Here is a 27,941-nt window from a genome sequence, read left to right on the forward strand (position 1 = left end):
AATTAAAATAATTAGTTTTACACAATAAAATATATGTATGTTTACAATAACCTTATTTTTAAATGAAATTTACAACTTTCTAGTTCAAATCTAATTGAAAGTATAGTATTTTGTGTAAATTTTCTAAATCATGAAATTTGCCTACTCTTAAAGAGGGGACCTCCATCGAATTTGTGCCCAGGGCCCCTGGATTGGTAAATCCGGCCCTGATGGTAAGGCTGGAAAGGATAGCACTTTCAACAAGAGCCGCATGTAACTCAAAAAGAGCCGCATTTGCCCATGCCTGATATATGCCCTTTAATGCTATTAAAAAAATTTTGTGAAAAACTAAACATTGAGCTAAATAAAATAAAACTAAATGCAAAATTTAGAAAATATTTTTTTAAAAAAATCGCTAAAATTAGCATGAAAAGCGAAAAGTTCGTAAATTGTCTTGTAAGCCCTGGTAAATCTTAGTTCTAAATTATGCCGCTGCGACGAACAGCGCCGATGGGCCGTTTGTAAATTGATAAGTAAAGCGGATGCTTTGCCATCTGGTGTAGAAACTATAAGAAAAAATCATACTCTTTGCTTATGATACTTTTTATTTTAATTGCACAATAGTAATTTTATTTATCCATAACGCAACAAAATTTAAAATAAACGAAGAAAAATATTGTTTCCGTATACATAACGAAACCGAAATCTGCGCAGGAAGTTTTGAGCATTACATCGTTTAAAGATGTCAGATGTTTAATAATTAAAAGTTTACGTTTGAATCATTGATTTAATCAATTGAATTTAATTAAAGAATAAACAAACGAAATGCCGTACACAAAGACGGGGATGATAATTTGAACGTGTTAAATGTATTGTGTTGGCGATCGATTGTAATCTGAAACGACAAAATAGGGAAATTTTTATGAGTCATCAAAGTTGTAAATAAGCATTGTAAGTTGGTATTTTTGTATATGTTTCAGTAATTATAAATCATTTTAAATAATATTAAATCAACATATATATATATATATTAATTATAAGTCAGTTTGGTTTGTCAATTGAAGCAAGACCGTTTGCTTCATTCTAATCCATGTTTTGTCTAAAGTATGCATAAATCATAATAATTTGTGTGTATAAAAGTATACATCATTTTTACATAAAAGATATACTGTTAAGATATTTTATACAAGTTACTGTTAGGTGCTTCACTTATCTATAAATATAAAATTGAATAAGCTAAAAGTAACTTTATATACCAGACATGGGCAAATGCGGCTCTTGCTGAAAGTGCTAATTTCTGTTTTTTATTATTATTTTTACAATTTTATTTTTATAATTTTGTGAAAATATGTTTATTAAAAAAATTCAATATTTGTTTTATATTATATTTATATTATATAATAAAATCGTGTGCCTTACCATACTATCCGCCACGACAGTGCAGAACTGCGGCTCCCATGCATTTTGCTAAACCTACATTTCGGCTCTCACTGAACTCTTGCTTGTCCACCACTGTTATATACTTAAAAGTTGCATTTAGTTTATTAAGAAATACACAGTCACAAACAAAACCTTTTGCTAGTGTTGTACTTGATACAAAAACCTACTAACATTTTCGGCCTCCACCAAGGCCTTCTTCAGGTGCTGAACTGACCGGAATCCCCCTTGGACCGTTAGAACGATGCTTTCCGTGTATAAATAAACATTATACAAATCACATTTCACCCTGCCTGACTCCGTTCAAATTCTTTGTGATACGTATAATGTTTATTACACGGGAAGCATCGTTCTAACGGTCCAAGGGGGATTCCGGTCAGTTCAGCACCTGAAGAAGGCCTTGGTAGAGGCTGAAAATGTTAGTAGGTTTTTGTATCAAGTACAACACTGACAAAAGGTTTTGCTTGTGACTGTTTATTACTCACTCCAGTGTTAATAGTTAGAAGACGTTTATTTTGTATTAATAAATACATCCATAGTAATGAAAATTCATATCTTAATGTCTACGGTTGTAACTGTTACAATTGTTTGAGATAATTAGCAGGAAACTAGAAATTATTTTACATTAGGATTATATTTATTCTGATGAATAAGAATCAGAATTATTGCTTTTGCATTCAAAAGTAAAACTATTAGGTTGAGTCATAAATAAGTTCTGTTTTCTAAAATGAAATTTATTTGCCAATAAAATGTACAAAAATAGACTTTAATCTAACACATATTCACCATCATTATTAATGACTTCTTGCCATTTTTCGGGCAACTTGTCAATTCCCCTTGCATAAAATTCTGGTGGTTTTGAATAAAAAAACTCCTGGATGAACTCCTGAACTTGGTCATCATTTTGGAAGCATTGCCCTTGTAAAGCATTCTGCAGTGCCCGAAAAAGATGGAAATCTGTTGGTGCCAGGTTCGGTGAATATGGTGGATGAGGCAAAACAGACAAGCCAAACTTCAAAATTTTTTTTTGTGTAATCTTTGCTGTGTGTGGCCTTGCATTGTCATGCAATAAGGTGATTTTTTTTCTGTTAACAAGTACGGGACGCTTTTCATGAAGTTTTAGCCGAAGTTGCTCTAACTGTTGTATGTATACATTTGCAGTAACAGTTTCATTGCGTGGCAACAACTCAAAATGGATAATTCCTCGACAATCCCACCATTTACATAACAAAATTTTCCTTCCATGCACACTGGGCTTAAAGTCTGGTTGTGGCTGATAATTTTTGTCAACCCATTGTCTTTTTCGAATAACATTTTCGTATGTGATCCACTTTTCATTTCTTGTAACAATTTTAGGCAAAAAAGATTCCTTTTTTGCCAAGAAAGCAAGGTAGCAGCTATCGACCTTCTGTCAGCTTTATTCCGTTCACTGAGGTTACGTGGAACCCAAACTCCCAGCTTGCTTACTTTTCCTAGTTTTTTGAGGTGACGAATGTTGGTTGATTGGGATGTGTGCATTTTCTCTGCTAACTCCCTCGTCGTTTGCTGTGGATTCTGCTCAATCAGGACCTTTAAAACGTCATCGTCAAAGTCTGAGGAGCGGCCTGGTCTTTCTTAATCTTTTAAGGAGAAATCACCAGAACGAAATTTTGTAAACCACTTTCGAACTGCTCTGTCTGAAATTACACCACTGCCATAGACATTGCAAATTTTTTTTGTTGTTTCTTGTAGCATTATTGCAGAGTTTAAACTCCCACAACATGATATGGCGTACATGCACTTTCAAATGTTCCATTTTAAATGAATTCAAAAATAATACATTATTGACATTTCAGTGTTAAAATTTACATTTATAGACTATTTGCTAATAGCCACTAATAAAACTCAGTTGAAGCAACACAACATCTGGCAAGTATTTGACAGTCATTTACACTTACTCGCTAAAGGAACTTATTTATGACTCAACCCAATATATATAATTATCCATAGTGGATTTCAAATGGATAATTTCGTCTTGTGGTGAAATATTTAATGGTGTTTTAATATCCAAAGTTCACTGATATAAATTACATAAGTATATTGAGATATATATTTTAACAGGTACTGTACTTTAGTTTTCAATGTATCATATGCAGTAGTGGATTCAAAAGAAACCAAAGGAGGAAGCTAAGTAAAAAATTAAACATATAGAATAATTGATATGGACCTCTTATTAACATGTGTATAATGATTATATTGTGGATGGTCCAATAAAGTATATTTGCCATTGTAAATGGTTTTTTTTTTTTTAAACCATTTTGAAGTTTGAACAAATACTTTTAAATTTTATTTTGTATCGATAGGAAGGGCTTAAGCTTCTGTAGCCCATTTGCACAAATTTTATGGAAAATATCAATTTTAAGTAACTTGATTTGATTAAATAATTGTTTTTTGACACATGACATTTAAAAAACTAATACAATTTGAAAGGTCTTACCAACATTAAAAGCATGTTCTATCAGTTATAAAAGTGAAAAATTCCTTCCTAGGTCCAAGAATGCTTCCTTTTGAAATTATAGCAATTTTAAAAGTTACCTGTAATTAAAAATTTTTATGTAATACAAATTAATAGCAAGCTACAGTTTTGATGTTTGTTTTTATATGATATTTTAAATGTTTTTAATACAATGAACCATTATTCTAACTGGTACAGAAATGGTGGATAGTCATTTTATGTATGGCTGAGTTAATGGCAATACATGTGAAGTACAACTGTACAGAGTACTTTTCAAACTGCTGTAACCTGGAAAGGAAGTATGTTTATATGGAAATTTTTTCATTATGATCCAGAAAATCTTGCAAAAAGTTTTCAAATTTTTCCAGATATAAAATAAGTATAATATGTCAAATAAAACAAAATTATGACACAGGAATAATTACATAATAAACAGTTTAATTAATATACTTCAAATGTACAGTATCTTGGCTATTTAGTCAATACAGGAAGATTATAGTATCCAATATTACAACCCTAGGCAAAAACTTATTTGAGCATGATATAGGAAAATAAAGTTGTTTAGTTCGAGCTCATTTTACAAGAAAATAAAAATGCATTGTTCAAAACAAAAATATACATTTTATTCATTGGGTTATTAAGTGTTTATCACATTAATTTTAAATGAATAAATAAACCAAACCATTTGCCCTCAGAAAAATTTTTTACATAAGGCAGTATTGGAAAAAATGTTTTTGAATGTACAGGAAATGGAAAAAAGTATTTGAACAAGTAAAAAATTAATAAAAAGTACGTGGCCGGCGTTAATTACATTTAGTAAATATAAAATATAATTACGACATACAAAGATTTAAAAAATCTTTGCTTTTGTCTTTCCTTATCGCCGTTCACTCCATCGGCAGTCCTTAGACGATTCACATAATCTCGGAGACGACCTTTCCTTTGAGGCTACAGCCACCGCAGAACAAATGTAAAATCAGGTAACAGCGTCATCTGGTGTTATTGCCACATTCATAATATTACACTTTTAAAGTAAAAAATTAATAAAAAGTATGTGGCCGGCGTTAATTACATTTAGTAAATATAAAATATAATTACAACATACAAAGATTTAAAAAAACTTTGCTTTTGTCTTTCCTTATCGCTGTTCACATTAGTATTTGAACACTTCTAAATTTACAAATTTGAGCATTCAAATTTGAATGGAAGAAACCATTAACTTTAAGAATGCATCATTTTGTAAGTGAACACTGGTATATTTTACCTGTCTTTGCTTAAACAATGGCCCCAACCAAAGAATTTAGTAATGATGTGAGAAAACAAATTAAGAGGTGGACAGAAAGTAATGGACTAAGTTTTACAACTCATACTTGTGTATCTGATAAAGAACAATTCTTACAGCTGTTCTTTATCTAATAACAAATATTGTGATGAAGTAGTAATAGTTTCAATTATTATGCCTTTGTGTCCTTTATTATAGCTTAAATTTATCTTTGTATACTAAGTACATTTATCAATTAACAGGACTTTATTATACTGGAAAATTATGGATGCAGACAACTAGTCTTACTGATCAGAAACAATATTTTTTATTTATTTCACCTGGTGAAATAAAATAAAAAATATTGTTTCTGATCAGTAAGACTAGTTGTCTGCATCCATAATTTTCCAGTATAATAAAGTCCTGTTAATTGATAAATGTACTTAGTATACAAAGATAAATTTAAGTAGTAATAGTATTTGCTGGCACTGATGCTATAATATGCAATTGAATGAATGTTTTTGTAAGCATGATTCATCAGAAACTTTCCAGAGGTGGACACAACTTTTTGGCTGATAAATTCTAAAATCTGGCAGATGTTTTTGGCAGGAACTTTTCATTTGTGATACATTTCTTTGCATTTCATATAAGCACTCAATGCTGCATGCTTGTGGGACCTTTGGAGAGTTGTCCTTGTTAGATATGTATTCAACACCTTTGCTGCCGGGAAGACAGTTACAATTCTCATGACGTAGCTAAATATTGCCAGAAGTTGACATCACTTTTGGAATAGTGCTTATCAATGGAAAGCATTGTTTTTTCAGACATTCCTCCAGATAAACCTAAGCAGTGATGGTACCTTCACAAACAAAAGCATCTGAAATGTTCCCGAGGCATCCATGGCCTGCCAAATGAGGTATTTTTTTGTAGAATTTTTCCTTAGTCTGGATTTTTTCCTCGTAGGCAATATCCTGAGGATTCATATCATAGTAATATTTTTTTTCCTTGGGTGTTTTCAGGGTAAAATGGGAAATAAGTCTTGTTGTCAATAATGAGATGCTTCTTCAGACTTTCTCATAAACTTCCCTGAAGCCTCTTTTTGCCCTTTCTGCTTTGTCCTTTATATATTTCAGTGCAGTTTGCTTCTTATGTCCCTTGATCCCCAGCATCTTAACTTTGGTATCATGTAAAGTTGTCTTTGGCAATAACAACTTTGATGATGCATTTTGATGGAAGTTTATGGTGCCCAGTGATACAGTGTGGCCGTCAGCCATGATATTGTATATTCTGTATATTTTATATTGAATTAGTCTTAGATTTTTTTTGTTTCTTTGTCTAACTCTTTCTAGAACTTTCTTTTGTCTAACTCTTCCTAGAACTTTCTTTGTCTAACTCTTTTGTCCTTGGGGGAGGATTATCTTTCCCTTGATAGTAAGAACAAAAGAGGGAGTGAGGCCCTGAAGCAAAACGGACAGAAAGAGTGCCATTCTGGGTTGAAATCCCGAAGAGTGAGGAGGTGAAAAAGTCAGTGCTCCAGAAAGGGAGAAAGGTGATCTAAGATGATAAAGGGCAGAGAGAGATCATCAAGGAAAGATGACTCAGTCCGAACGAAAGAAAAAGATTATAGACGAAAGGTCTACAAGGAAAAGGGCTACAAACGAAAAAAAAGAGGGAGGTCTGAAGTTGTTTCCCACCAAAAGACATATCACTAAGAAACCCGGGTATTTCTACTACTTTCCTTATCTTTCTTTATTTCTTCTATTCTTCCATTTTTTTTAGTTTTAAGTTAGTATAAGTTAGTGTAAGTGAATACGGTCCTCGTCAGATTGTCGCGTGTGTGCAAGATAACTGTTTTCGAGGACAAACATTTAATGCCTGTATATATTAAATTTTGGAAGTTGTAAAGTTTGGATCCTATGTGAAGAACCTGTTCAGAGAGAATAAAACTACTTTGTATTAAGATTTATTTTGTACCATTTCGCTCGCGGGATCGTGTATCTCTCATTACGAACACCACAACAGTTCCTGACTTGATTCACAACTTTCAGAGTGGATTAAGAGACAGGGTGACCAGGAAGTTGATTGTGATTGTCTTGTCCCATTTCTGTATACTTTTGCAAAATGGCATACAAAGTGCTATTTCTCATACCTTGTTCCATAAAATGGGCAACAGTTTTCTTCTTGCTGCATCCTGATATATTTTCATAGTACCGAATGACCTTTTTGGCAAGGAGTTAGTTTTCATGTCTTTTTCCATGTTGTTTCATTGGCAGCACAAAACTTTTATTTCGTTGGCAATGAGGCATATCATAGCATGAATCAACTGTCTTTGCTTGCATATGCATTTACAAATTATGCCACAAGCCTAGAATCACATTAAGCAATTTAAAATATCTTGTTTTAGATTATTTGATGTGATGTTTTTAAAAAATGTTTTAATTGTTGAAATATGTACATCATTTACTGACATTTGTTATGTACTAAGATTATTTATTCCAACTGAAGAGGGACTCTAAGTCCAAAATGTGCATTTTGGAGAAAAAAAGAGATATAGAATAAAGGATATCAGTGTGTTAATATATGACCTGTGATGTGATTGCTCTTTAAATATAAATGTATGAGGAAATTTTAGAATCATTCCTGATTTGAACAATCAAATGTCACTCTGATGATGCTGCTGATGTTTCTCAAGATAATAATGCCATCAAGCCAAAGAAATAAAAATATTCTAAGGGCATTAAAACATTATTGTGGCCTGCAGAAAGTCCAGATTTAAATTCTATTGAAAATGCTGCTTGATGAAAAAGCACCAATTAATAAAGATGAACTTAAAGAAGCCATTAAAGTTAGCTAGAGTAAAAGAACTTCAGAAACCTGCAATGAATTAATTTTGACAATGCCAAGATGTATAAAAGCTGTAATAAGATGAAGGGGAAGACCAACAAAATAGTAACTTCTATTATTTTATGTGATTCTTTTATTATTATTGTTTAAATATTTTTTCCACTTCCTGTTCAAAAGCTTTTTCTAATACTGCCTTAAGTAAAAACAAATTTTGGGGGAAAAATGGTTTGGTTTATTTATTCATTTTAAATTAAAGTGATAAACACTTAATAACCCAACGAATAAAACATAATTTTTATTTTCTCATAAAATGAGCTAAAACTAAACAATTTTATTTTCTTACATTGTGTTCAAATACCTTTTGTGGGGATTTTAGCTTTGCTAAGTATACATATATATGATATGGTATTTACAAAACAACAACAACAAAATTTATGGTATTTACAAATGTTCAAATAGCATAACGTCCTATATCACAGAATATATCATGGACATTAACTGATACATGGTTGTAAAGCTTATAAAATCATCTGCTATCTTTTAGCTATGAGATGAACAAGTGATCTTATTTTCTTTTCTTTTTTTTCCTGTTACTGCAAAAGCCATACTGAAGAGGTTTTAATCAAAATGCATATATGGTTATAGTAGAGAGTCGTTTATCCAAATCACTGGTTATCCGAACGATTTTCAGTCGACTGTGTTGTGCTGAATCGAACGTTTTTGATACTAGATTTACTTCTAAAGTATAATTTTCATGTTTTTATATTCTTCAATATATTTATTTTGTTTGTACAAAATAAAGAAATAAATCTTCAACACAAACCTGATAACTGGTGCAAGTCTAATTAATTTTCTATGGCAAACATTTTCGGACTCCACTCTGGGTCCATTCTCAAGCCTAAATTCTCTTCCAATCGGTGTTTGACAAATTAAATACTCCCAATCGCATGCCATTCGAAAATTCAAAATTGTTCCATTAGCTTCTGTAGAACCCTTCAATATAAAGACCAGCAGCATCTTTCCTTTCCTTTATTCTGTCTACGCTTTTTGCAGTAGGGCCTGCCTTGCTAGCGATAACTTCACCTTGTCCTTTGCATTTATCGGCTGGGATGATTGGAAGGCCTTATAAATTTCCATTTGCTCATAGGCTTGAGAATGAACCCAGAGTGGAATCTGAAAATGTTTGCCGTAGAAAATTAATTAGACTTGCACCGGTTATCAGGTTTGTGTTGAAGATTTGTTTACAACCCGGTATTTTTAGGAGTTTATTAATAAAGAAATAATTTTTAACGATACAATAGCCTCGATTATTATTATTATAAAAATTTTCGTTAGGCTTAAAATTGACGAAAATTCAACACGAAGCGACACGCAACAGAGAAAAATTTGAACATCGGACAGGTTAATATATTTTTTCGTACATAATCGGTTATCCGAACAAATTACTAATCTGAACAACCCCAGTCCCCAATTGATTCGGATTAACGACTCTCTACTGTATTTGTAAAGAAAAGGAAATATGATATAGTAAAATTATGACTATGAAATGTAGCATTGATGATAAGGAAAATCATACATTAATGAAATATTTATTAATTTTAGAGGATAAAAAAATTATTTGTTTTGAAAATTGTATAAAAAGAGCGTAGTGAATTGGATAGAAAAATTAAACAAATCTTAAAATCATTCAGAAATTGAATAAATTTCTAACAAATAGTTATTTCTATTGTTATTTGGCTAAGTCTTGTATAAATTTTTTAAACTTTATAATATAGATATAAAATATGTACAGTTCATTAATGATCTTGGAGCGATATTTGATAACAAATTATCATTTAAATACCATATAGACAAAATAGTTAAAGCTTTAGCAATATATTGTGGCACTCTATGGTGATTTTGTCATACATAGAGATGTTTTTATGCATAGGAAAAGTACACAAGTGAAGTGCCTATGGAAGCAAATTATGATACTATGAGATACATTTTCAGGGGTCATTCTGGAAAATTTAAAAAACCGTTAATCATTTTGCCAGTTTTAAATTTTTTTCGATACTTTAAATTATATATCACCACTAGTTTTGCTTACAAATTAATGTAAGGGTTGGTAGCCTTATCAATTTGGCATCTGGAAACAAAATTAACATTTTAAACTACCACTTAGAAATAGGAATAATTTTTCAATGAATAATTCCAAATAACATATTTGATCACAATGTTTAAATGGTATTTCACATGTTCTGTCATATCAAAATTTTTATGCTTTAGTTCACTGAAAAAAGATTAAAGGAAAGAAAACGTGTCACGTGACATCATGATATCAATAGGTGTGCAGGTGAGGGATGCCCATCACAGAGGAGCTCAACATTCTGCTGTTTTTCCTGAAGCATGCTTTGTGATTCAATTTCACGCTGAACATCAAAATAAAAGGACTAGGGATTTATGCCACTTTAATAAAAATATCACCAAGTGGTGATTTTGGGAATATGCAGTGCTATCCCTCAATTTTACATTTAAAAAGTACTATTTTTCACACGACTCCTTGCAAATATTCAGTATAAAAAGAAAAAAAATTGCTATAACTAAGAGTGCTTCTTTTTTATCTTATGTGTAATCAAAGTATATATGAAATGTGAAATGCTTCATTTTTGTACATAAATCCTTAAGGTATTTATGCATCTCAAAGATGAAAAAAGTATTTCATATATCTTAACACAATTGTTATAGTATTGCTAACAAGTTTGGTGTGAGAAAAATCAATCTAATAATAGGATTAAAGTGATTAGAAGATAGCAATATCAATACAGCACCCATACAAATAAGATGTTATAGTATTGTTAATAATCATAAAATCAATTACACAATAAACAGTACAATAAAAATAATAAAAACTTTCTTTATATTTATTGTAAATGATATTTATATGAAGAAATTCAACATTATTTCCTTTATAATATAAATAATTAATTTTATAAATCTAATAAATCTTTCAAAAATTAAATGTAAGATTTATTGTGCTAAAACAAACACCATAAATTGCAGTGTCACTAACTTATTTTGTTTTTGGTCAAAATTATTGTTATAACTACTATAATACAACACCTTAATTTTGCTGAGAATTAGATATTTTAATCACAAACGCTTTCAACCTGATTAACAGGCCATCTTCAGGTCTAAAAAACGATAATGGAACAGAAACGTTCCATGTATAGAATATAAATATTTAAATCAAAATTTTAGAACAAAAATTTAAAAAATATACAATAGAGACGGAATAAAATATAAAATTAAAATATACAAGAGAATAAATAAAAATAAACTAAAAAATATAATATACATAATAAATCTTCCCATAACTGATTCTAGCATGAGTTTTCAGTGAATTTTTTAATCATGTATTTCCACGCCGACGACAGGCTCTCAGCATCTCTCGCATTCAAACACCCTTCCCGTAGCTTACTCCTATATATTTCAATCTTCTCCGCTGTCATTGATAAAGTGGGGGAAGATACTGGTTTTATAATCGTTGCCTCGTCCCATTTTACTATCGAACCTTGGACTTGCGACATTTGTGACAAAACCGTGGTATTGGATCCTTTTTTTACGTTATACCGATGTTCTTTTAGCCTTACCCCTAAGCTCCTGTTGGTGACACCGATGTAGTCTTTCTTAACATCTAGCTGGATGTTTTCATAAGGAGCTTTATAGACCCCTGGTTTCTCCTCCGTCTTTATTCTATCCTTATCATTTCTCAATATCTTATATAAATTTGGGGCTCTTTTTAAAATCATTCTTGCTTGTTTCTTATTAGCCACTTCTTTCATAATACTGCTCAAATTACTGTTATACGTAAACTTCAAGCGTCTATTGTGAGCCGTATTTAATCCTTGTTTCTCATTGTTCTTTTCATATTTTTTGAGTAATCCTACTATGGTGCTTTTCTTGTAGCCTAGGGTCTGAGCTACTTGCAATATTCTTTCAATTTCTTTATTTCTGTCACCGATTCTATCACAATACAAATAGGCTCTTCTTATCAAAGATTGAAACGCAGCCATTTTATATCGATATGGATCCATGGACTGTGCTGGTATATATAGCGGGGTGTGAGTAGGTTTAACATATACGCTTGTGGACAAATGATCTCCCATGAACTTTATATTAATGTCTAAGAAGTGCACACTCACGGAACTTTTTTGCTCTAACTTTAATCTAAGACCATCTTTGTTATTATTGATTTTATTCAAAAATTCATGTATCCTGCCACCGTTTCTCCATAATATAAAAACGTCATCCACATATCTGACGAAATGTATGATATCTTCCTTAAAATTTTGTAGAGCTTCTCTTTCCAACCTTCTAACTACTAACTCGCAAAGAATTCCAGAGAGGGGACTTCCCATCGGAACCCCTCTTTTCTGCCTGTAAATTCGACCACAAAACGTAAAACAAGATTGATAACATACCAGGCTAGCGAGTTCTTCTATGTCTTGGGTGTAACTAAGCAACTGAGGGTTGTTGTTGCACATGAAATCCAATAATGCCTTCACACATGACTCAATCCTTACTGAAGGATACATACTTTCATAATCTAAAATGGTCGCAACTTCGTCCTCCATTAAAGAAATATTTTGCATTTCTTTCACTACGACAAGAGGATCTTTTGCCACCAGTCCATCGTCTTCTATCTGTGAGGATAAATATTCATGTAGCCTTTTTTCTAAGATAAAGGTGGGCCCCCTACATTTCTCTACTACTGGTCTTAATTCATTTCCAGTTTTGTGCGTCTTAGCAAACGCAAACAATCTTGGAGCTCCTGAATTTGGGTTGTGACATTTCTTCAGAAAAGGCAAAACAGCCGCGAGAAAGAATATTATGAAAGAAGTGGCTAATAAGAAACAAGCAAGAATGATCTTAAAAAGAGCCCCAAATTTATATAAGATATTGAGAAATGATAAGGATAGAATAAAGACGGAGGAGAAACCAGGGGTCTATAAAGCTCCTTATGAAAACATCCAGCTAGATGTTAAGAAAGACTACATCGGTGTCACCAACAGGAGCTTAGGGGTAAGGCTAAAAGAACATCGGTATAACGTAAAAAAAGGATCCAATACCACGGTTTTGTCACAAATGTCGCAAGTCCAAGGTTCGATAGTAAAATGGGACGAGGCAACGATTATAAAACCAGTATCTTCCCCCACTTTATCAATGACAGCGGAGAAGATTGAAATATATAGGAGTAAGCTACGGGAAGGGTGTTTGAATGCGAGAGATGCTGAGAGCCTGTCGTCGGCGTGGAAATACATGATTAAAAAATTCACTGAAAACTCATGCTAGAATCAGTTATGGGAAGATTTATTATGTATATTATATTTTTTAGTTTATTTTTATTTATTCTCTTGTATATTTTAATTTTATATTTTATTCCGTCTCTATTGTATATTTTTTAAATTTTTGTTCTAAAATTTTGATTTAAATATTTATATTCTATGCATGGAACGTTTCTGTTCCATTATCGTTTTTTAGACCTGAAGATGGCCTGTTAATCAGGTTGAAAGCGTTTGTGATTAAAATATCTAATTCTCAGCAAAATTAAGGTGTTGTATTATAGTGGTTTACTTGCTGAGCACTTTTACTGTTATTATTGTTATAACATTTTTTATCATCCAAAAGTGTCAATACAGTGTTAGTGCTGATTAATCATATTAATTGTGAAAGAAGATAATGGGTGACGGAAGGAAAAGGCTGAGTGGTAATCAATATTTAAAAATGAGATCATACATCTTAAATCTCATCTTGAAATTCTCAATGTGGAAATCAAGCCAGAATGCTTATCGAATGAAGATTTGCACATTACTTATCCTAATGTTGATATATGATTTTACAATATGAACATTTTTTCATCTTTAAAAAAGTAAACAAGCTGCTTCACTCTAATATGATGAAAAATCATCACATTAGCCATATTATGATTAAAAGCTGAAACTGAAAAAATTAGATATTCAGTTAATCATTGATGAAATTGCTCATGAAATAGTTGAAGAAAGCTAATCAATCCTTAATGAGTAAAATTTATTTATTTGAAATTTAAATTATTATTTTTATGTTAAAAAATTTTTTAAATGTTGATAGAACTTTATTGTAGATTACCAGTATGTTTGTTTATATTATATGTTGTATATATTATAATATTCGTTAAATGAAATTAGCTGATTTTTTTACTATTAAAAATTATCAATAATTTTATATCCTATTCCCTCCTATCTTGTATTTGTATAAATATTAAACCAATTTAATGTATCTCATTCAGTGAAAATTCATATACAGAAGTTAATAATTTACATTTAATATAAGGAAAATAAGGCAAAATTGTATATGCTTATGGGCAGCAAAAGAATAAAAACATCTCTGGTCATGCTATTTCATTCAAAAGCATTTTATGTTTTATATTTTATGCTAATTTCTAATACCTATTTGTTCATTCTTTATTGTTCATGCTAATTGCATACCTATTTGTTCATTCTTTTATCATATTCATAGTATGATTAATATTGAACATATGGTTTATCTTGATCATTCGTGATATAAAAAGTTTTGTACAAGTACATAATGCTTTATAATTCTTAAATATTGTTTGAAATTTTTATTTGTTCGTGTTTGGGATATGGGTTGGTTTGGGGAGTGGAAATCATTTGCCCTTGGACATTTTCTATTTGTGATATAATAAATAAATAAAACCGTATCTCATAGTAGAAAGTTTAAGTATAGGATAATTGATAATTAGCTTTATATTAAATTAATGGATTTGTAAGATTTCATTCTTTTTTGATTTACTTTATTATAATTAATAAAACACAATAATGTTGACTAAAATTTATAATTAAGCTTATCAGGTTTAACTTTAAAAAGGTAATTCTCAATAACAGTTTATGTAATATATATTATATAATTTTTGTAATTAAATAATAAAATATAGCCTTTCTTCAAGAAATTAACTCCTAGAAGAACTGTATTTATTATTATTTTAATATTTTTATATAGAGTTAATTTTAATAATTTTCTATTAAAGCTGAAAATTAGAGAAATATTGTTTCGCTTGATAATGACACATAGTAAAAAACAACTGAGATATAAATATATGTAACTGATTTTGTTTACAGTTTGTCTTAGTTGTTGGTGATCAGTAATTAATATTTTAATAATTAGTGATTATAAAATTTGATTGATAATAAAGGAAGCTTTCATCTTTTTATTAAAATATTATAAAACAGTTTATTGCAATTGGAATTTTTGTTATGTGGAAAGTAGTAATGAGAATATTGAATTCAGTGTACACACAGGTGTTTTAATAATTATTTTTTATATGTATTATATATGAAGCAAGGAATTTATGAATTGTAATCTGTAATTTGGTATTATTGATATTTTAAAGTGATATTTTATTAAAAATAAATCTTTAAAAAATATACCATATATGTATTATTCTTTTTAAGATTTATTTTTAATATCCTTATATAGCATAATTTTTATATGCTGATTTACAGTAAGTTAATTTTAAATTCATATTACTATAAATCTGCATAAAAATTATGCTTTTTTCAGGTATAACTTGGATAGCATTTTGTTTTGTTTTAGTGGAAGATTCACTTTTATTTCTTTTTTGAATCACTGAAGAGTTATGATTTCCACACTGTAAATTAAATGCCAACATTTTTACTTTCAAGTAGATTAAAATTATATATTATAATCTTCTTACAGGACAACAAGATTTGAATAAAATTTCAAAAGAACCCTTTTCTTTTTTAGGAATATCATTTGTGATAAATTTTTTCAGACAGATCTTGGTAATATGATTTCATTAACTTTATAATTGTGCTAAAATTCATGTTTTCAAATGAGAGGGAGACTTCCCCTTACCTTTCCCAAAAGGAGGTGATAGGGATTTTCAGAGTGGCATATAAAATATGTCCCATTCTCAGTATTATGGTCTTTTTAGTTGAAAAAAGCTTATTCATTCATTTGGTAGAGCTAGCAAGAAAGTTCTAATTTAATGATTGTGTGACTGTGGCTTTCTAATTGCTGTTTCATTACTACATAAAATATGTTTCTGTATGGTATGTCCTTAAATTATCAATATACTACATGATTTAAAAATACCATGCATAAAATTTCCATAAAAATTAGCACACCAAGAAGTTGTTGGAATTGAACAAAATTGTACATGTATGAGTGTAATGATGTTTTAAGTGAGTGATTAAGTTACATACTAAATTGGAACTCTTTAATATATATACATACAGAATGACACCTTTTGTACTTAATCCAGCTACTTTATTCAAAAATATAAATGTTTTCATTCATCTTTAGTGGCCCTCTTCAGGTTACAAGCTGTTCTATTTATAAATCATTTAAAAGTAAAGAAACATTCTATAGATATAATTTTAAAAAAAAACATTCTACATTAACCAACAAGGATTAAATTCGAATTGTAGAATAAGTGATTACAAAATGAAAGCAAAAGGATCATTTATTGCTAGAAAAACTACAAATGAAAGGAGGTTCTAGTACTCTGTTGAGTCACCTCTAGCATGAATACACAATGCAATATGAGCAGGCATAGTGGCACACAGGTGCCATATGGTGTCTCTGGCATCATATGGCACCTGCAGTCCACAGTTGCTGCAAGCTGTCCTTTAGTTCGGTCAAAGTCTAAGGCTATCCAACTTGGCATCCCAGGTGATCCCAGACATGTTTGATCAGTGACAAATCAGGGGACTGGGCAGGCAAGGAAAGTGTGGCAATGTGGTTGAGGCAGTCCTGAGACATCCTTGTTATGTGTGGTCAAGCATTGTCCTGTTGGAAAAGACCAAGGAGGACACACTTTAATGTGCACTGCTGGCATTACATAATGAGCCATCGTGCTATAACTTTAATCATTTCCATATCTGCTGAGACTTATCTGCATTTCAAGTTTTGCAGCAATACACAGTGCGGCAATTAAATTCCGGGACTGAAGCTATATCTCAGCAACCAGTAGCAACATCTGTTTAAATTTTATGTCATATGAAGTTTGGACATATATGAACATAACCTAAAACTTTTATTTAAATCGGTTGACATTTATCATTGTTTTTGATATTTTGTTTATCAGTTTATTTTGTTACATGTCGGAAAACAATAATGGAACAACGTGCTGTTATTAAATTTTACGCTAAACTTGGCACAAGTGCCACAGAAATGTTCAAAATGATGCAAAAAGTGTATGGAAGTGAGTGTTTATCACAGTCAAAGACTTTTGAGTGGCACAAGCAATTTTTGGAAGGCAGACAATCACTGGATAACGACAAACGTGTGGGAAGGCCAATAACAATTCGAACAGCAGATTCGATTCAAAAAGTGCAAGAATTTGTATCCAACGATCGCATTGCGACACTGAGAATGATGGAACAGGCATTAAACATTAACAAAGAGACAATACGACAAATTCTTAAAGAAGATTTGGGCAAAACAAAAGTCTGTGCTAAATTTGTTCCGCACACACTAACCCAAGAGCAAAAATTGATGAGACTAGAACATTCCAGAGAGATTGTACGAGCAGCGAATAACAGCTCAACCTTCCTCAAATCAATTGTTACTGGTGACGAGACCTGGTGTTTTCAATATGACCCACAAACAAAACGTCAAAGTGCCGAATGGAAGTCAAAATCATCACTTCAAGCCAAGAAAACACGAAAAGTTCCATCAAAAATCAAGACGATGTTCATTGTTTTCTTCGATAGCAAAGGCATCATCCACCGTGAGTTCGTCCCACAGGGTCAAACAGTTACTGTTGCTTTCTACTTGGGAGTTTTACAACGATTAATGAGAAGAATTCGTCGAATTCGACCAGAATATCGCAATTCTGATGACTGGTGTTTGTTACACGATAGTGCACCGAGTCACACATCATTGATTGTTCGTCAATTTTTGGCACGAAATCAAGTCTGTGTGTTGAATCATTCACCGTATTCCCCCGATTTAGCACCATGTGACTTCTCTTTATTTCCAAAAATGAAAATGAAGTTGAAAGGATGCATTTTTAATGATATTGAAACCATCCAAAGAAAGTCTACGCGCATATTAGAGGCAATACCGAAAATTGAGCTTGAGCAGGCATTTGAATCACTATTGAATCGCTGTAAAAAGTGTATTGAAGCAGGAGGAGAGTATTTTGAATAATTTAATAAAAGGATTTGAATAAAATTGTTTTGTTTCATTTTTATAGATCCAGTCCCGGAATATAATTGCCGCACTGTGTACAACAATTCCTTGATGTGATAATTTTCATGGCAATGAGTGTACATTTAAAGACTATGAAAAATTAAGCAATGGCAGCACAGGGCTTACCAAGCTAACAGATATTTTTTTTATCAGTTTATTCAACAATGTGACAAATTTTTCAAGTGGAGTTTCAAAAGAACACACAAAAATCAGCAATCGTTGCATGTATAATAAAATGCATTTCTGAAACAATTTTGTTTCCTACTGCATGTGAAACATTTAAAAGATTATTGATTCCTTTATTTGTAAGAACATGTGTTTGCTACACAGTCAGGTTTTTAAATCAGAATTTAAAAGAGTTGCAAATAAAATAAATAAAATTAAGCATCTGTAACTGAATTCCATTTTGAATGCATGAATTCAACAAAGCAGGTTTCCTTAAAGCAAAGTGAATTTATCTCTGGCATTTCTGGTGAAAGTTGAAAATGTAGTTACTTTAAAACTGCAAAGTTCTTCTATTCTATAAATGATGTAAAAAAATTTCACATGAAATTTTCAATTTTTTTTTGGCAGCAATTTGAAAAAATTGTAGACCCATAAATTTCCTCTGTCGCTGTCTGTCTTTCCTTAATCTTGAGAACAGTATTAGATAGATGAAAGTTGAGACCAGATATGGAAAGTTAGGGGTAGGAGACTTCAATCAACAATATGCAAACTTCTGGTCTAGAACTAAAAATTTTCCCATGAATGGAGTTACATAGATGACCAGCATGACTCTGTTGTTATCACGAGAAGTATGACACTACAGTACTAATTTGAGGTGGAGAACGTAATCTTAATTTATTTAATTTAAAATATATGATTAAAAATTGCAGCCTGGCATTGTGATGTTATCACAATAAATAATTGCTCATCTTATGTTTCATCTTTTTTGTTGTTTTTTGCAATATAATCTAAAATGAAGAAAATAAAACATAGATTAATTGTTTTAAGACAATAATTTTATCTGAATGAGAATGTTAGGGTAGCTTTTTATAACTTTATAATTTATAAAGTTCTCAGATGATGACTTTGTATATATGTCACCATCACCATGATAACTTTTGTTGTGATTAGTTGTTCAGCCAGAGAAGTCAAATGTCTATCAGAAGTCTGTGTTTAAAAAATCCTCATTTAAATTTGACTCTGTGTAAACACTTGAGATTTTTGCATAAAAACTGGAAATTTTCTCTAGTTTTTTATTAAAAACCAAAATATTGTAATAAGTTTTGGTCAAGGTGTGAAAAAAATATTTTCATAAGCATGTCACATTTCTATAATATTTTCAGTACTAATTGACAAAGTATGTTTGGTGTCTGGTACAGATACTACTGAATGATGATGTAGTTACGAGTAACTTGGACAGATCAAAAGTACCAAAAGCCTATCTGGCTTACTTGTTATACTATGGATCAAGTTTATTTCCTTCCCACTTTTGTTAACACTGGGGTGGCATTGGTGGCTATTGCCAGTTCCTTAGTTGGTCTTAATTTCTATATAGAGATTGTTTGGATTTGACATTGACATTGATAATTTCAAAAAGAGATTTTTTTTATGCCATATTTAAATTTTTAAATGCCACCTAATTGTCATATTTGTTAATTCATTTTATATTTTTTATTAATATTATTCTACAAACTTTATGCAATTAATCTATTATTGTTTTTAACAGGTAAATAATGGCATTCCATAAATCATGTTACCAAGATATCCACAAAGATATCTCTTTGTCCACAGCGTGCCTAGGAGAATTAAGTACAAGAGAAAATGATTCTGTGTTGTCTAATTCAATTATTGACAAATTAAAACAAAAGGATAAAGAAATCGATAATTTAAAAAAATGTAAAGAGGAGTTGTCAAATACTGTTATAAGTTTAAAGCAAGAAATATACAGTCTTAAAGAAGAAAGATTAAAGATGGAAAACTATAATAAAGAAATCAAATCTAAGTTATTAATGATATCGGAAAGAAATGCTGCACTAGTTCAAGAGAAAACAAATTTAAACTTAGAAAATCAAAAATTAAAAATGGAAATGTTATCTATGAGTGAGGCTAGATATAATATTCAGTCTCCAATTGGAGCATCAAATATACCTTTTCATACTTATCCATGGTTATTTCAAAGTGAAAAATCCATAGCACCATTCTCAAGCACACCACTAAGATCCGAAATTTTGTCAGTCTGTAAATCCAAGAAAAATATTTCTGATTCCAAAGAAAATGTTTCAGAAAGCTGGGAAGAAATATCACAAAAACTGTTTGCTCAAATGAAAACAGAAATGAAAGATTTGGAAGAATTGGGGAAAAGATTATCACTAGAATCTTTAGGTAGTGAAATCTGTGAATCTTGTGGAGAAATTGAAAATAAAGCTCTATCAGAAAATGAATTACTAGATAAGACAATTTTGGCTGAAAATGAAGCTGAGAAGATTATACTCGAACAGCAGAAACAGTTAAGGAATATTAAAAAATGTGCTTTGGAACAGAACAGAACTGTTCGAAAATTGTTGCAGAAAATTTTGGATTTTACAAAATCAAGTAAGAAATTTAGATATAATCATTTTATAAAATTCAAATGTTTTTACAATATAAATGTTAATTTTAAAATTTGAAGTTGTATTCAATTTCAGGAAAGCCAATTATTACTAAACTTTGTCACATCATTTTATGATTAAAACATTCTATTTTGACACAAATCTGTATATATTGTCGTTTACTTATATATGTCATGTTAATTTTAATATATATAATATATTTTATATAAATACATGGAAATCATACAAAAATATTAGAATTCACAAAAATGAATAAGAATCTATCATCTAATAGTACAATCTGACTAATAAACTTTGCTTATAAAAGACAATTGTGACCATAAATTTATTTTTATATAAGGCATGTATAAAGCAATTTAGATATATTAAATTAAAAAATCCAGAAAAAAAATATATGTTTAATGCTCTGATGTCTTATACAAAATGTCTAAATATATCAATATAAATGAAATAAATAGTAAATTAAATTAAAATTGATTTTTGTATCAATAGTTACAAGCTAATACAGTCAAACCTCAGTTTTCAAACATAATTATTTTCTAAAAGTTTGTTCTAAAACCAAAACAAATTTTTTTACCATTACCTTTATAAAAGATGTTTATTAAAAATTCTTGCATTTAATTAATGCTGCTAAATATAATGCTGAACACCAATTGTGTACTAATGAGAAATAATAAAGAATATTATATTTAGTAACAAAATTTTTGTTATTTAATTTGACTTAAGCACCATTAAACATTTTTGGATGCCGTTTATATTACATGAATGTCAATTAACATGGTTTTATTAATTAATTTGATTTAAATTTATCTATGGCATGTACCAAAAAAATGGAATTATTATTCTTCCCGCGTGCACATTGAAATCTAATTTAAATAGCAATGTCATTGATGATTCATGTTGTGACCTCTAATGACATGAAGCGATCTCAGTACCACTAACTTCTAAATCAGTAGTGCTGTCATTGATTGGTTGGGCCATTGACTTTCTTTAACATAGGAAGTATACAGAGTTGACCATCTTTGTCTCTCTAATCTGTGGTTGGCTCTTGCCAAGTAGCTTGTTTGGCAACTGGTGCATTTGTCGAAATTCTGTTCACGAGCTAATTTGTTCGAAAAGCGAATCATTCGAAAACTGAGGTTTGACTATAATTACAAACTGTAACAGCTCTATTTTCACTTAGTGTTTTGATTTCTATCTAATTTAATACTTTTTAGAAGCCAGAATGAAATTTATTTCATTTCAGAATCTAAAATTTCAGTTTCAGATCTACACCTTTTTTTTAACTGACTTCAAACTGCAGTTTGCATTTTTATATATCTGTTGATCTGAAACTGGAATGTAAAGTTCCAAAAACATTTATTCAGTTTAAGTTTCTTGTAACATAACGTAAATATGTAGGGTGGACTTCACACTGACAAATGTACATACACAAGGAGAATAACAACATAAAAAAGCGTTAAGAAATATTTTTCAATTCGTATTTGTGCCTAAAGACGACATTCGTAAGTGTCGAAAGCACTCGCAGAGAAATAAAATATTTCTTAACCCTTTTTACGTTGAATTATTCTGCAGATTAAGTTTCATTCTGCTTCTTAAAAGTATATCTTTGTATTTACATCCGAGTATATTTTGTATCCTTTCAGAAGTACATAAAAAAATCAATGTAACAAAGTCATTTTATGCAAATAAAAATTAAGAGAAAGTTTTTTTATAATTAAAATAAAATGAAATGAATACACTGCACTAACCTTATAATGCTTTGTGTTCCAAAATAACTGCAAATGTTTTCAGTTTGTGTTACAATTGAATAGGACTCCAGAAAATAGTCTGCAGTGAGATGCGTCTCCCTACCACATTACTATAACATATGAGCACATATGTCCCTATAACAAGAAATTGGGACTTACACTAATTCAAAAATAGTCTACAGACATAAGCCAGATGCATTTGGCATGCTAAGGAATGAAAAGGATAGGGCAGACATCAAAAGAGCACCAGGAGTGTATAAAATTCCACTTAAAGATAACAGATTTAATAGAGACCTTGTATATACTGGATATACAAGATCGTTCAAACAATGCCTCCGTGAACATAAAACTGATATTGAAAAAAAGAAAAACACCTTAGCTATATATTCCATTGAAAATGGCATTACACCTGAATTACAAGCGACCATGAACCAACAAACTCATCATATAAACCAATTTAGGAATTTGGAGGAATTAGAAATTTTTAAAGCAGAATGCTAGGGCCTTTTGATCATTTTAAGGATGAAAAGCAACTCTCTAAGACGTGGCAGGCTATGTATGACCTGGCATTATAACAGCTGACACAGGTGCACATTGTTAGGAATTTAAAATTTTAAAAAGGAAATTTGAAAATAGAAGCATTCAAAATTAGAATGCATCAGAAACTGAATGGAATGCTAATCAAACCAGAAAAGGTTTTTTTCTAGAACTCTACTTGAAGGAGTTCCTAGGATGGACTGAAAATGTTTGCGTTACATTCTAAAATAACTGCAAAGCATTATAAGGTTAGTGCGGTGTATTTATAATTAACGCTTTCTTTATTGGATTGATTTTATTAAAATGAAATGAAATTTGTATCAAAAATTTACAGATGCCATGAGAAAAAATATTTGCTATACAATGAATGATAATTTCTCAAAATATCTAGAAAAGAAATATCTTAAAATATATACTGTATATATTATTTCTTTTGTTGACGTGTGCCTTGTGTATTTTAATGGGGCGCTTTCTTCCTGTATTGTTGTCTTGAGGATGGTTATAAGTCATGCAATTTTAATACACAAGGTACTAATGAGAAGTTTTTAATTTCTTGTTTAGTATTCAAATTTTTTCCTTATTCTATGCAAATGTTTATGAAGATTAAAATAACTTTCTTTTATAATACAATAATTGACTTATTATTGCTAACAGCATTCAAGTCTGTGGAGTGGACAAAACCTGACTCCTGATTTCAGCTCCTCAATTTTTAAATTAATTTCAACTCCTTCATCGAAACTCAATGTGTATTAATAATGATAAATGATACATAAACCATTTCATTACCACTTTTTGAATCATCAGGTTATGTTTTAGACTTACACTTAAATATAGATTATAAGTGTAATGTTTATTGTACTTTTATAACATTTTTTTCTCATATTCAGTGATATTACAATAACAAAAATTAATTATTGGTTACAGCAGAAAATTATGCATGTAAGAGTAACAAGTAAAAGAATATTATATGGTATGAAAATAGAACTTTCTTAAGATTTTGTATCAAAGTTAAGAGTTGGTATACTCCTACCAACTCCAACTTTACTCAAAATTGCTTCCAACTCTGATCCTGCCACCCTGTAGCATTATGAAAGTGTATTTCAAAACTTTATTTCTACTGTTAGATTTTACTTATGACTATAAACAAAAGAAACAGTGTACCTTGTAACTCCAGCAGTATCTATATATCATATATCTTGGCAGATAAGATGATAGTTGAATCATAAAAAAAGGTCCCCAAAATCTGGGGTCATCTTATAGGACAGATACAGAAAATTAGATTGAAATTTATATAAATTAAAACCATTATAAAAAAAACGGACAAACCGTAATTATTTACTAGTAGAGAGTCGGGTATGTGCACAAAATAGAATAGCCCATACGACGTTTTTGTGAATAGTCAAGGTCATTACCTGAATGCCAAATCAGTGAGAATATTTGCAACAATCGCAAGGCAGTGCTGCCAGATGCAAGAAAATAAATTTGTTCATTTGAAAAATTACAAATAGGACATAATTCCGTATACACTATACAGTATTTTTATTCAGATGATGATCACTGATCTCAACTAAATTCATAGACTGTCGATAGTTTGGGGTCATCTTATAGGACAGATAAAACTATAAAAGTTAAAACTATAAGTTATATAACTTATCTATAAGTTAATATAGATAAGTTAAAACTATAAAACTTTGACGAAAATTTATACCTTGTCTTATCTGAAGGTCATCTTATCTGCCGAGATATACGGTATATATAATCGAGATGGGTTGATGATGATAATAATAATAATAATAAGTGCAGAGCTCAAACAGTTAGGAGTTGAACATTGAAATCTGGTACACAGTTAGGGTATGTCACGAGAATGTACACTAAGAAGGGATTTTTCGAAATTCCCCCCCCCAGGGGAGAGGTTGTTAACACTTCCTCCAACAATGAAAGTGTTAAGAGTAAGCGATGTGCAAGATTTACAGGTGCAGATGTGTTTTTGTGAGAAATCGAACATATTTTTAGACCCATCTAAAAATTCTCTAATTAGTCTGGAAACAGGGGACCTAATTCTTGCATTCTGTGAAAACGGGTAGGATTGGCTATAATGTAATAATCTTAATCTTTGCCATTGTTACTTTTTGTCCAAGCAACACCAGGCTTATCTGCTAGTATTTAATAAATCATAACATTTTCAACCTAATACCATAGTTGAAGTAGACCACCTCAGTGAAGTAGACCATTTAAAATAAAATGAACATAAGGCCTATGCTCTTATTCATTTTATTCAATTCTGTTTCTTTTGTATAGTCATATAAACCATAACTGCATTGCATTAAGTAAATTTTAATTTTTGATAACTTTAAGGAATATTTGTAATCAATTTCTTGAGTTAGAATTTAAGTTTGTTCTATGTTTGTTTAATGTATATCTATTTCATTTTAAAAACATTTTACATTTAATCTTACTGTTTTTTTTTTCTTTAGGTAATTCACCTATTCCATATATGAGTCAAAGAAATATTGCAAAGATCTATGATGTAAATGATAAATTTGATTCCGAAACAATATCAAATATCGAAAGAAAATTCCAGTTCACAAGACCGTCTGATGAAAGTTTTAGAGCCTATTTCACTCAGCAATTATACAACACTGGACAATTATTACAAAATTCTCAGAGCAAGCTAAGTTTTAATGAAAAATTAAAAACTTCATCTATAAACCCTATGGGTATTATTACAGATGCCATCAGAACAGAACAAAAAATCCTTAATACTTCTAAATCCAAGGAGGATAATTTATCAGTAGAGAATACAATACCAATGCAGACTTATATGCAAGACAAATTGTTGACGGAAAATAACAGCAAAACCCATCCAGTTTTAAGTGAAGATCGGGAAACAAATGTACTGAATGATGACGATCGTATCTGTCCTATGTGTCAGGCAGTTTTTCCAAAAACTGTCTCTCAGCAGGATTTTGAAATGCATGTTGTGTCTCATTTTGAAATTGAGAATAATTCAATTTTAGATAATTTTGAAGTTATTTAAACAGATGCACGAGTATTTGTAAAAACAAATTTTATGTAAAAAAAGAAAATATTCTCATATGTTGTCTTGTATTTAACATAATTCAATGATTTCAGTATAGTTTTATGATGATGATGGTTTTGTTATAATTATTACAGTATGTTAATACAATGTATTGTAATCAATGAAAATAATGAACACATGAATTGAAATTGTTCTCTCAAATTTCAAGATATGATTATGCAAAACTTGAATAGTCTTTAAATTTTATATCCTATTTTTTTCAAATGATTGAAAAATGATGTAACTTGTTTCAAATGTTTACAAATTGTTAGAATTTCTGCAAACAAGTGCAATAAATTATGAATGATGACAATTCTAACAAAGATAATTTTTTGCCTTTACAACAAGAGAGTTTTAAGGTCGTGTTGTACTCAGTCCCCGTTACCAAATAAAAAAGTATGCTTTACTAATAATATTTTAATTATTATAACAATAGTTTTCTCTTAACATATTAACAAATATATAGAGAGCAATTCCTACTTCATATTATTGTTTATGATGGTAATTTGTTTTTCCCATAAACAAATTGTCTATTGATGTGTTCAAAAAATGATAAGAACATAATTTTTAGTATCTGGATTAAATATAAGAGAGAACTTTCTATTTTATCAAGTAGCAATATATCATTGCTTTCCATTTTATGTTTCTTCCAAAACAATAATATATAAATCAATAGATTTTTATGTTTATCCACAAACATATCAAAACTTACAAGTACACTGATAATTTAAGGCAACCAAAAAATATTTCTTCTTTCTTGAAGTCATCTTCAGCTACATGGCAACAGTTACATATTTTAGAATATGTAACTGCTCCAAAAATTTTGATATTTTTATATTTACACAAAACCTTTTCATTATTAATAAGCTGTTTTAAAAATACTGTTAATTCATATGTAAGTAAATTTGGGACAAAAACTTAAGAAAGCAATCTTATTTTAAAATAATATATAAACTAATATTTTATCTTAACAGGCTACTTTTTACATTAATATCATATACTCCTGTTCCCTGTATTAATGTCAAAATCCACGTTACATGTACTTGTAAATATTAATGGAATATAATAAATCTGTGAAACATATTTCAATTAATGATAATTTCATAAATTTCTTAACTTGAAAAATGAAAATTACATGTTAAAATCATTGTAATTACTAATATCAACACTACATTTGAAGGAAGTTTATCTTTTGAAAAACTTAAATTGAATCAGATTAGATTAGTGTATTTGCAAATATTCTGATTAATTTTTTATTACAAATGCATGCATAAATTCAACAGTGTTGATAAGGAAAGATATCTTTTATTGTATTCTGTCAACATTCTTGAAGATATGGCTTTGTAATGAAAAAATACTCGAATGTATTTTTATTACTTTAAGCATCAGAAAAATATTTTTAAGTGAACAACGATGTATACTTCATCTTAACAAAAAATTTGACTCTGCAAAATATGATGTTGTTAGTCATTTGTTAAAAAATATTTTGCACAAGTTTACTCGATGGAATCTTATAACAACATCCAGTGATGAACCCGGGAGTGGGCCAAGGAGCCCTGGCACCACCCAAAGTAAAGGAAAAAGAAACACTAGTAAATTTTTCAAACATATAAGTCAGATAAGGTAGGAATTTTATTGAATTTGCATTAAAAATTTTTATCCATTCAACTCGGCACTCCCAAGTTTAAATCTTGAGTGCTCCAATGAC

General features: G+C 30.2%; 2 protein-coding genes across 2 annotated transcripts; one reads left to right on the top strand and one right to left on the bottom strand.

Annotated features, from left to right (window-relative positions):
- The first annotated feature begins 591 nt into the window (after positions 1-591).
- Positions 592-26,646, top strand: LOC136980446 (putative leucine-rich repeat-containing protein DDB_G0290503). Its single transcript, XM_067276552.1, has 3 exons — positions 592-930; positions 19,984-20,849; positions 25,629-26,646. Exons 2-3 carry the CDS (start codon positions 19,991-19,993, stop codon positions 26,189-26,191), a joined length of 1,422 nt encoding a protein of 473 aa, XP_067132653.1. The 5' UTR covers positions 592-930; positions 19,984-19,990; the 3' UTR covers positions 26,192-26,646.
- Positions 11,378-16,929, bottom strand: LOC136980397 (uncharacterized). Its single transcript, XM_067276503.1, has 2 exons — positions 16,894-16,929; positions 11,378-12,925 (listed from the first exon to the last, which is right to left on the bottom strand). Exons 1-2 carry the CDS (start codon positions 16,927-16,929, stop codon positions 11,378-11,380), a joined length of 1,584 nt encoding a protein of 527 aa, XP_067132604.1.
- Positions 26,647-27,941: the final 1,295 nt, after the last annotated feature.

Source organism: Centruroides vittatus, unplaced genomic scaffold, assembly GCF_030686945.1.
Source record: "Centruroides vittatus isolate TY-2023 unplaced genomic scaffold, ASM3068694v2 contig_7, whole genome shotgun sequence".
NCBI lineage: Eukaryota > Metazoa > Arthropoda > Arachnida > Scorpiones > Buthidae > Centruroides > Centruroides vittatus.

What these genes read in the sequence shown, in the direction of transcription:
- LOC136980397 (XM_067276503.1), bottom strand. Translation starts at nt 16,929, where the DNA reads ATGGCTCATTATGTAATGCCAGCAGTGCACATTAAA. An exon ending in TGCCAGCAGTGCACATTAAA is followed by an intron (nt 12,926 to 16,893) that starts GTGTGTCCTCCT and finishes GCTCTTTTTAAG; the next exon opens with ATCATTCTTGCTTGTTTCTT.
- LOC136980446 (XM_067276552.1), top strand. Translation starts at nt 19,991, where the DNA reads ATGGCATTCCATAAATCATGTTACCAAGATATCCACAAAGATATCTCT. An exon ending in TTTGGATTTTACAAAATCAA is followed by an intron (nt 20,850 to 25,628) that starts GTAAGAAATTTA and finishes TTTTTTCTTTAG; the next exon opens with GTAATTCACCTATTCCATAT.